General features: G+C 40.3%; 1 protein-coding gene across 1 annotated transcript; it reads right to left on the bottom strand.

The window, feature by feature from the left end:
• Window positions 1–4,804: 4,804 nt before the first annotated feature.
• On the bottom strand, window positions 4,805–10,901 carry kcnmb2 (potassium large conductance calcium-activated channel, subfamily M, beta member 2). Its single transcript, XM_047369101.1, has 4 exons — window positions 10,736–10,901; window positions 10,512–10,625; window positions 5,998–6,193; window positions 4,805–5,780 (listed from the first exon to the last, which is right to left on the bottom strand). The coding sequence occupies exons 2-4, from the start codon at window positions 10,568–10,570 to the stop codon at window positions 5,496–5,498; spliced, it is 540 nt and encodes a 179-aa protein (XP_047225057.1). The 5' UTR covers window positions 10,571–10,625; window positions 10,736–10,901; the 3' UTR covers window positions 4,805–5,495.
• Between the last annotated feature and the right edge of the window lie 546 nt (window positions 10,902–11,447).

The following is an 11,447-nucleotide window of genomic DNA, read 5'->3' as shown; positions in this document are numbered from 1 at the left end:
ATGTGTACATGGAAAACATTCAAATGTCACACAGAAAGACTCCAACAGGGATTCAAACCCAGGATCTTATTGGACGCAAAAGTCCCAACAACTGAGTCACAGTCCAACCAAGAATGATTGATAGTAAAATTCATACTCAGTATGTAAGACTGGGCACAATAACCTGGAGTACAAATACCCAAGTCTCACTGCCTTGCATTTATTAACACAAAAGTTGTAAATACAAGAGTAAAACATGAGCTTTGAGCGTTTTAAAATTAATAAAATATAACAGAGTACAACACCCGGCACATTTAAGTTTTTTTTTTTCAAGTTCTTATTGCACAGAATATCACAGATTTGTAGCGCATTCCCATTTATGGAGTAACACAAGTATAACGAGCTGATCTTGGCTGGCCCAGTAGTATGGTTGTGTTTCATTGAGGTAACACCTTAATGATAGAACCTTAGATTCAACCCCATAATAATTATTTGCTTATACCAAAAATATTTCCAAACAATGAATTTGACATTCTTTTAAGCAAGGAAAAAGTGTGGCACCCTTCTTTAAGCCAGCTGACTGGAAGTATGCAGCAACAAGTGGGTGAAGGGCGGTAAGGCACCAGTCTATGTTCCATGCAGGCAGAAAAACAGAAAAAGCCTGACACTTTCTCTTGCATCTTATTAACTGGAATTTAAATTGTAGGAACAGTTTAATAAAATATTTTGAAACCATAAATTTAAAACCATGCTACCAGTAGCTAGGCCATGCATACACAGCACTGATCGTCTATATTGGCCGTCTGTTTTGACCAGTAGTCTGGTCAAAATTTAATGCTAGCTTAAGCTAATAACTTAGCAAGCATAAAAACATTGTTATCTCAACTGAACCCATTCTCCAGTGGAAAGTAATGTTATTAACACAAACCACTGTCAAACCAATATCTTTTTAGGGCATGATTTGACTGTGATTAATTATTAATTATTTCATCCTAGGGAAGCAGTTCAGTGAAATGTGATCAGGTTAAACTAGCAGTCTAAACAATGTTAAGGCTCCTTCACGTTTCTTCTCTAAACCAAGAAACTAGGTCACAAGTAGGCATGTTATAAGACGTTATTGTATGAAAACCATCAGTAAAATTATCATGGTTTAATGGTATCCTGTTTAACAGAAACATGAACACGGAAAACATGATCTAATTGCTAAAATAATACAACCTATGGATTATTATTGGTATAGTAATGCTATGTAAAAATTTGGGTTTTAGTATGATACATAAACATAGGAACATAGAATAAATATTTGTTTTAGAGTGAGACAAGGCTGGTCTGTAAGTCAGGCTATCTGTTCCAGCAGCCAGCCTGCAGTCTGCTGCTGAACAGGCATATTGCTCATAGCGTCCCAGCCTTGTTGTTCTTTTAAACAGGAAGCCCAACCAGAAACTGGATCTGCAAATTAGCCTGGGGCCAGAAATCCTCTGTATGGGGTAAATGTTACTTTGTAGCACAGATAAGTCGTCTCTGACCAAATAAACATGAATGAATGAATGAATGAAGTTTTGAAACAGTGTAGCTTCAATAGTCCAAACACCTGGAGAAAATGTTGGGGTCACTTTCTAGACTCTCACACAATGCCTGGATTTAACATCCAACCTGACAGCTTTCAGAGTGTGACTTAGGAAGAACATTCTGACCATAAAATGTGGTAAATAATAAGACACGTGTAAACAAGTACTCTCAGATGCTTTACAACATTTTAAAACCATGCAGAAGAAAATCCCTGTTTTCATTCAGTTCCATGTCTATCAGCTTCCGGCCAGGAACATCCTGTCCGCTTTTATAAACAACTACATCCTCACTGCTCAGTGGAAGTTTTAAGAGTCTCAGCTTGCGAGGAAAGTCTGCCAAAGGTCACAGAAAGTTCACTAGATTAAAAAATGCCTTTTGTGTCAGATGTCACTGTTCAGCTTTTCAGAGTAGAACTCTGAATGCAACATGTTTTAGTAATTTGGGAAGATCCAAATTATGCCAGAGGTTCTATTTTTCTTTTCATCTAGAGAGATGTTCCCCCTGGACCGGTTGACCTCACAATCCGATTGGTAATAAGCTGAAGACAATAGACAAATGGATGGATATTTTATTTCCTGCCATCTGAGAGGAAAACTGTGTGCGAATTCAACCCACAGCAGAAAGGTTTTCTTTTATTTAGTTGTTGATGATGGTTTACGTAGCTTTACAGGTTAAAAAGCCCACTTCCTTACAGCTAGCTCTGAAGCATCAGCTTCAAGTTTTGACTATTTGTTTTTCACTTCTTTTGTTGTTTATGTCCTTTTTTCCTGGCTTTCAGTTTTGGGAGCAGAGAGCTTTCTTGTTTGGACCTTTTCCTATCAGTCAGCTTGTTAGGGTCAGCAAGAACTCAGTCTGAACTAGGGTAATTAAAATGTTTAAATTCTTATAGATATTTAAATTTATTAACACTAAGTGTATTGCTTTCTAATTCTTTCATCTAGCTCAAATGGAAGATTTTGTGAAATTTTGTAATTTGCCTCTATATTTTCCTGTTTGTATCAGAACTGGCAAGCTGAACAAGCAGGCTGCTATCGCTTCTTTTGCAGAAGAACTGCTTCAGAAAGAAAAAAAAAAAAAACTCATGAACAAGTTCCTATTAGATGAGTAATTTCCTTATTATATCACATTTCCAGCTGCAGAAGTAACACAAACATTGCTGAGGGACCACCCTTGTGTGACACAGTACATCTGAACAAAAGCAGAGATGTTAGCTACAAACCCACACTCTACAAAACAGTCCACAACAATCTGAATGCACACCCACAACAAACAGTCCTGCTCACATCAATTTCATGCTGTCTGCATTAGTGAGCTGCTTTTCTCCTGCAGAAAAAAGCCCACTGATCACTGTAGCCACACATAGCTGTATTATTAAAACTAAACAATGACAATGTTGTTGTCTAGCAGCTTAATTTGGTCACTGGTGTTACGGGGTTTGTTATTAGGGGTGCATATCTCTGCTCTGGTAGGGGATAGTGTTGTCCACACAAAAGGTTATATAATCGGTCACACATTCAGTTATGACTTTGATGTCATTTCAATGAGGCTGGAACAGTGAATCTCAATCTGTAGCCTCAAAACAACCACCCGCAGTGTCATATCCACGGTGGTTGTGTGCAGGCTGGGTGCAGCCTGTGTGTTTGTGCTGTGTTTTTTTCCTCTTACTCAAGGTGTGACTGGCAGGTGCTGCTGCGCAGCTGTTGCTCAACAGTGAGCAATCAACCTGTGCTTCAAAAGGAGTAGAGAACCAGAGGGAGGCGTCTGCTTGTTGTCTCACTATCGTGGTAAACAGCTAGCCCAACCCCAGGTTTCTAGCCTCAGAAGACCTTCCACAGGCCTGTCCACCCTCGCACGACAAATCCTCCTTCTATGAAAGGATCAAAAGGAGAGAAACACAAAGTCTGAAGAACGAGGAAGTACTTTCCCCTCAGCTGCACCCACCTGCCAACCTCAACCATCATGGAACAGACTTTTTCATCCCAAGCTTTGCTGAAAGTTCTCCCCTCGTAAGTCAACCCAAAGAGCCTATTTAGTAAATATTCGCCATCTTATGCGGATTTCTCTAAGCCTCTCTTCTCTCCCTCACTGAGATCCCTATCCTGCTCGCCAATCCAGTCCTGTCTCCAGATCATTACTACTCCTGTAAAACCTAATAAATTGTTAAAATGCTGCCTCGGTTCTCTTGTCGTTGTGTACTTCAGAGTCCCGTATAAACGCATTATGACACGCAGGGCTTCTTTAGCTTCCTATGACTTTTTTCCTACAGCTCTTTTTTTCACAGATTCCCTTAAACGAAGGATTTATATTTCAAGTAAAGTAAAATAAGATTGTGATCTGACATTTGCATAAAATACATACAAGGTTTAGTTTTCCCTGGTAGAGCAGGTGACAAACTGTTGAATTGTTAGAATTGAAGCAAAGACTGAGTTGTGATTAAAATCACCATATATTGCCACAAACGCATTATTGGTTGTATCTGTAGTTTGGCAACAACTGAGCTGATGACATCACATGTGGAGTCAGCAACAGCTGATGGGGGCATGTAAGCAGTTGCCAAAATAACACTTATGAACTCATGGTAAATAATATGGATGAAAACTTACTGCTAACAGCTCAACTGCCAGGCTATAGAAACAGCACATAATAGTAACATGTCCTGGCTTACAGCATTTGTGGCTGACAAGTACTGCTAATCCACCTCCTTTGCTTTTGCTGCTCTTTTATCAAATCGTTGTCTAATTGTATTACCAGAAAGCCCATCAGAGAAACATTGGAGTTGGGAAAATAGATCCTGCTGCCCTGTCTCAGTGAAACACATAATACTGCATACTCAATACCCTGGCAGAGTTCTTGTTAGCGCTTAAAGTTTATCCAGATTGTTTGCCAAAGATCTCACATTGCCCATTATTTTCCATGTAAGAGGTAGTTTGAACTTCCTCCTCTCTCTTCTCCTTGATCCTTTCCAGCATTTATAGCACCTCCTGTTTATCTCATCTGAGATTTGGTGCTGTTTTTCAGGTATTATTCAAGCTTTTGTGATGTTAATCAGCAGATTATAGTTTTTAAAATTAAACGACTTTTGCTATTGTTACACATCATAATAATTGTCCAAAAGTAAAAATAACCACAAAAAAATCTGCTAGTATCACAGCATCTAAACCAAGTGAGAATAATCATCTAAAACAGCAATGCCTAACTCGTTATTATATTGACCTCAGTGGGAGCTCTATCAAATAATGAAAACGTCAGGACCACAGGGAGTTTGGTTGTGTTTATGTTTTCTGGATTTTTATTTTCAATACAGGGCATAAGCGAAGGGTGCCAGTCAGGTCTTTATATCATTACTATTATTGATTTCATTTTATTTTATTTATTTTTTGAGTTCTTTCAACAGCACTCAGATGTGTCTGATCAAATAAAGATGAATAAATGAATGTAGTTTTCAAACACTGTAATCTCAATGAGTGATGGGTGGCACAACCTTATTTCTGCACCATGAATGGCAAAGCAAATAAACAGGTGGGTGAGAGACAGTATTATGTTATTCTATGCTCCATACAGCTGGAGAAAACTCACTCTAGCATTTTTCTGGAATCTCACACAGTTCTCGGATTAAAACTGACACATAACAGCTTTTAGAGTGTATGTGACCTGATAAGTACATTCTGATCATAAACTGTGTTAAATAATAAGACACTTGTAAACAATTACTCTCAGATGCTTTGAAATGTTTTAAAACCATTCAGAATAGTATCTCTGTTTTCTTAGCAACAGTTCCATGTCTGTCATCTTCCTCACTGCTCAGTGGAGGTTTTGAGAGTTTCAGCCAGGGATGACAGTCTGCTATAGGTCACAGCAAGTTCGTTTGATTTAAAAAAATGCCTTTTATGTCAGATGTCAATCTCCTAATCTTTGTGTGTCTGACTTACAGAGGTGCTGCACTTAATTCACCTCTTGATCTTCGCTATCTCTTCACAAAGTCTGGAGAGGTACTGCGTGAGCTTTACCATCACAATGATGAGGGCTCCCACTGAGAGCATGCACGAGGGCCACAACAACGAGTGGAAGACAACACTGTGGTCATAGAGCCTGGTCAGGAGGACAGTGTCCTGCTGCTTACTGGGGTCATAGTAGCAGGATATGTGCTGGTTCATCTTCAGATGCTCGGAAATGTTCATGATCACGGCATACATGGCCGTGCTGTCCTTTTGGCACCGGGGAATGTAGACACACTGCAAAGAGAGTACTGAAGGTTATATGGAACAGGAAGTCCATTCAGTTGTTAGTGACTGCAGCCAAGTTGCTTTTATCACTGAATACTAACAGTCAACAATCACATTCTGAACAGTGATTGGAGTACGTCTGTCACCTAGCCACATATGACTACTGCTATGAACATTTTAAATGGTTCAGCAATTTAAACTTTTTTCACTCTGGAACTGGACTTACTTCAGAGCTAGCATCCTGTGTCTCTTCGTTGTGAGACAGACGGCTGATATGGCCCGTGTTGTTGACGCTTACATAGACCTGCAGACAAGGGTATCTGGACACTCTCCAGCAGTCTGACCCACAACTGTATGAACAGTTCATGTCCCCGGTGATTGTGGAGTTGATGACAGCACACGCCCCTTCCTCCGTCCATACACTGCATCAACACAAAATAAAGAGTCTGTTGAATTTAAATAAAGAAGGGCTTACCTTGTTTTAATATTGTATGGAGGAAACTGCCAAAATTGTGGGATTTTTTAATCAAGTTTTGATTGATTCCCATAAACAAAGCGTTACAATAGTCAAGTCTTGAGCTAACAAAGGCAAGGATAGCTGTTTCAAGATTTGCCTTAGATAGAGAGGGTTTTACTTTTTTTAGAATCCTTGGGTGGAAAAATTTAGCTTTCACTACTGAGTTAACCTGTTTACCGAACTTAAGGGCACTGTCAAATATCACCTCTAGGTTACGCGGTCGTAGCGAATGGAGGGGAAAAGCTGCCAAAACTAGTTGCATGGCAAGGTGGCTTGGGACTGAATAAAAAAAAATACTTTATTCATCCCAAGGGAAATAAAATGTTGTAGCTCATATTATATGGGTCTCTTCAAAGAGCCGTTGTAGATGCTGATGGCTGTGGGCAGGAAGGATCTCCTGTAGCAGTCTGTCTTACAACAGATCTGAAGAACCCTCTGACTGAAGACACTGTTGTTGTACAACAGTCTGATGAAGAGGATGCCCAGGGTTCTCCATAATGTTCTTCATTTTATGAAGAATCCTTCTTTGTACAATGATCTCCAAAGGTTCCAGCAGAGTCCCCAGAACAGCCTTCTTTATTAGTTTGTTGAGCTTTTTCAAGTCCCTGGCTCTGATGCTGCTACCCCAGCAAATGATGGCAGAGGAGATCACACTCTCCACAACAGACTTATAGAAGATATGCAACATATTGCTGGAAACACTGAAGGTCCTCAGCTTCCTCAAGAAGTACAGTCTGCTCTGTCCCTTCTTGTAGACGGCTTCACAGTTGCATCTCTACTCCAGTCTGTTGTCCAGGTGAACACCGAGGTATTTATACTCCTCCACCACCTCCACCTCTTCTCCCATGATGGAAATAGTGTTTGATCTATTCCTGTTTCTCTTAAAATCTACAATTATCTCCTTTCTTTTATTCACGTTCAAGATAAGATGATTGTTTGTACACCATGCCACAAAGCAGTCCACTAGCTCCCAGCAGAATCATCTGAGTATTTTTGCAGATGACAGGAGTCTGTCTTGTACTGGAAGTCTGAGGTGTACAGAGTGAAAAGAAAGGGTGAGAGTACAGTCCTCTGTGGTGCTCCTGTGCTGCTGACTACCTGGTTAGACACACAACCATTTAGTCTGACAAACTGTGGTCTGTTTGTCAGGTAGTCTTTGATCCAGGAGATTGTTGAGGCCTCCACCTGAGTCTTCTGGAGTTTCTGACAAAGGAAATCAGGCTGAATTGTGTTAAATGCACTGGAGAAATCAAAGAACATGATCCTCACAGTGCTACTGGCTTTGTCCAGTAGCACTGTGAGGATCATGTTGACAGTGAGTTTGTTGAAGCAGGCGTAAGATTTCATCTTCAACTCCAACTCCACAGTGATAAGCAAACTAAAGGGAGTCCTGGTAGTTTATTGTTTGCTTACTCAGGTGGGCCAACATAAGTTTCTCTAGGACCTTCATGGTGTGGGATGCCAGGGCAACAGGTCTATTGTCATTGAAGATTAATGGGTGAGTTTCTTTGGTACCGGAACAAGACAGGAGGTCTTCCACAACACCGGAACCTTCTTGTGGGCCAGGCTAAGGTTGAAGAGGTGCTGCAGAATCCCACAGAGCTGTTCTGCACAGGCCTTCAGGACTCTAGGGCTGACATGATCTGAACCTGCAGCCTTATTCCGGTTCAGTCTTTCCAGTTGTCTCTTCACCTGACTTCTAGAGACACATAGGCGGAAGGTGGAGGCAAAGGGAGCATCCGTATCTGCTAATTTGGTTGAAGGCAAATATGTAGAAGCATAAGGGTCCATGGCTGAGGAGGAAGATAAAACATTTAAGGTGCGACAGGGAAGTTGTGGGTAAAGGAGGGTGGAATGTCTATTTGGCCGTGAGCAGGAAAAAAGGATGCTGAGCTTGTTTCTGAACTGAACCTGTTGAAGAGTGTGTTTAGTTCCTTGGCTTTGTACAGACATCCATCGGGCCGATAGTCCTTCTGCTTGAAGCCTGTGATCTTCTTCATCCCTGACTACACATCTCTAATATTGCTTTGCTGGAGCTTGCTCTCCGACTTGTTGTTGTACACCTCCTTGTTGTCTTTTATCTTGACTTTAAGTTGCTTCTGTATACTCCTCAATAATTCTCTGTTTCCCTCTCTAAAGGCTTTTTCCCCCTGTTAAGAAGGTCCTTCAAGTCACTGGTGATCCTGGGTTTGTTACTGAGGAAGGATCTCACCGTTGTGGTGGGAATGGTGTTATCCACACAGAAGTTTATATAGTCGGTCACACACTCAGTCATGGCATTGATGTCCTCTCCATGTGGCTGGCACAGTGCATCCCAGTCTGTAGCCTCAAAGCAACCTCGCAGGGCTTCTTCAGCTTCCTGTGGTCATTTTCTCACAGTCCTCTTTATTACAGGTTGTCTCTGAACAAGGGACTTATATTTTGAGCATAGAAAAAAATGACTGTGATCTGATTTGCCTAGAGGAGGCCTTGCTTTGTATGAGTCCTTCACATTTGCATAAAACAAATTCAACGTTTTGTTTTCTCTGATAGGGCAGCTGACAAACTATTGAAACATTGGAAGTGTAGCAGAGAGTGAAGCATGGTTAAAATCACCAGATATTGCCACAAACACATTGGGTGTTGTGTCTGTAGCTTAGCAACAACTGAGCTGATGGCATCACATGCTGTGTTGGCAACAACAGATAAAGGTGGAACCTAAACTGTTGCCAAAATAACACTGGTGAACAAGACATTGAAGACAATTTACTCAGTTTTCCAATCATTTAAGTGCAAGAATTTTTGTGACAGCCATTGTTTAACATCAGGCAGACAGTTTTGCAAATAACCTAGTGCATTGTTATTGTTCTGTTTTACTGATATGTAAATACGGACTTCATCAAGTGGAGGGTGAACAAAACTGGCTCCAGAACTGAGCATTGTGGCACTCCAGAGGAGAGAGGGGCTTTTGTGGAGGTCAAGTCATTGATTATCACTGAAAATGACCTATTTGTTAGATATGAGGCAAACCATATGAGCACTAGATTAGGCCAGCACAGTGACGAGAAATGAGAATTGCATGATCTACACTGTCAAAGGCAGCTGTGAGGTCTATTGTCATATTACAGCTGAGTTATTAATATCTAGAGCAGTGAGGATGTCATTGTGAACTTTCAATAATGTAGACTCTGTAGTTAATTTCATACAATGAGCGATATGGTTGCAGCTGCGACAAGACTAGTTTTTCCATGAAATTGGACAAAAAAGACAGATGTGAAATAAGGTGGAAATTGAAAAAAAATTTATAAATTTGAACTGAAGCTCGGATGACTCAAAACTTTCTAAGGCAACCAGCCTACGCACAATTTGGAGGTGTGTGTACTTCTCCCAGGTAGAAGCCCACCATCCTGGAAATAACAGCACATATTGATTTCTTTGGGCAAGGGGCCTGATCATTGCACTGTATAAACAGCATTAGCATGGAGATTGTTGATTGTTTTAGCTGCTTGGTGAGATCATTTTGCTTGCAAGAAGAACAGTGGCTGCAAAGGATGCACTTAGCACCAGCATCATCAACAGTGTTACATTAATTTACCTAGAGTGCCTGCATGTTCTTATATGCATGATGGAAAACATCATAAAGTCACTTTGCACTTCATGATGTTTGTTTCTCCATGGCACCACCCAGACATACTCCCACTACAGGACTTAGCCACTGCAATCTCACCACAGAAGTTTGGTCCATGCTCAAAACTGTCTTGAAGCTCTCATGCTTCATCATAATGTGGAGTCCTCTGTATTCTTGGTGCACTCCATGGACCTCTCCAAAGCTCTGCAGAAATCATCCATGATCAAGTACATTTTTTATGTCTACGTGCAGGCTTAGCCCCCTGTCAATCTTGCTTTACTAGGAGCACTTCTGAGCACCAGACCAGTACCTGTCTGCATATAAGCGTAAAACAGTGATGCCCAGCAAAAAATACATCATGACTGAGCACAGGATCATTCCAAGTCCTAAAAGAATCGCTCGATCTTCTCCAGGCTTAAGAGCTATCATTGTTTTCTTCTTGTCCAATAAATCCACCTCACGAAATGTCTGGTAAATTGGCGACAGAAAGCGAGACAGCATTACTCTTCACGTTAAAGGTCGTTAAAAGTAGTTCTCTTAGCAACACATGAACCTTTCACCCCTTTGCATTTTCAATGTGTATTTTTAATCCTGAAATTTTAAAAACATCAGTTACCTTCTCTCATTTTGTCTTCCTGATCCTGCAGCATTTCTGGCCCCTGCCACAAAAAACATCTTTCCAGATCACCTTGGTGCTCTTCTGTTGGTATGGTAAGACTGCTGGAAAGTCCTGGAAAAAAAATGTTTTATGTTCAGCTGTTATTATGAATTCTAACATTTATTACCTAAGATCTAGGATATAAAGTAAGTAAGTCAAGAGAATATCCAATAAGAATTTACCTTTGAAGCATTTTGCCTGTGTAACACTATTTATCCCTTGATAAGTCCAGTTCCAGTAGAGAATAAGCCTTTTTCTACTAACCCTACAAGCAGTTCTTCATTATGGTGTGCTGGGACTAAAAGCCCTCCTCATACAGTGGACTCCAGGTAAACATCTCATTTTGAACACAAAGAAATGCTTCAAAAGGCAAACAGAATGACTGATTGCTACAGATGAAAGGTGTTAATGTTAATGAGGCCCAGGTGGAAAACCAACCTTCTGAATCCTGAACATTTATGCTGTCAACACATAGTCATTGTGTCCACAGCAATGACATTTTAAACGGGAACTTTTCCCCATTCTTTCAACATTAGTTTCATAAATAACAACAATAACTTTGATTTAAAAGAATGAGTGGCTGATGTATAGATAGCAACCTTGATTCAGCCAAGGTTATGTGATGAGAGTCAGTAAAAACCCCTTACTGATAGCAACATGTATTCAACATCGCCAGAGCGTTTGTGTGGGATATATTATTTATTGGACTTTGGTTTGGTGGGTTTTTTTTGTCCGAATATTTCATTACTAGCTGAAAATGACCCTTTTATTACCACTTATGCTACTGATTTGCAGAAAATAGATAATAAAAATGATATTATATATTTACCCAAACCTATCATACTGCCCAACTTAAGCGAAGCAGATATAGAAAGAAAATATTCAAACTCCATC

Source organism: Girardinichthys multiradiatus, chromosome 6 (assembly GCF_021462225.1).
Source record: "Girardinichthys multiradiatus isolate DD_20200921_A chromosome 6, DD_fGirMul_XY1, whole genome shotgun sequence".
NCBI lineage: Eukaryota > Metazoa > Chordata > Actinopteri > Cyprinodontiformes > Goodeidae > Girardinichthys > Girardinichthys multiradiatus.
Note: the sequence above shows the minus strand (reverse complement) of the source record. Positions and strands in the feature narration are given on the sequence as shown.

Bases quoted from the DNA above. Each gene is read 5' to 3' on its own strand.
- kcnmb2 (XM_047369101.1), bottom strand. From the start codon at position 10,570: ATGTTTTTTGTGGCAGGGGCCAGAAATGCTGCAGGATCAGGAAGACAA. The intron at 6,194-10,511 runs GTAACTGATGTT...GTGTTGATGCAG, and splicing joins GGAAGACAAAATGAGAGAAG to TGTATGGACGGAGGAAGGGG. The intron at 5,781-5,997 runs GTAAGTCCAGTT...CTCTCTTTGCAG, and splicing joins CACAGGATGCTAGCTCTGAA to TGTGTCTACATTCCCCGGTG.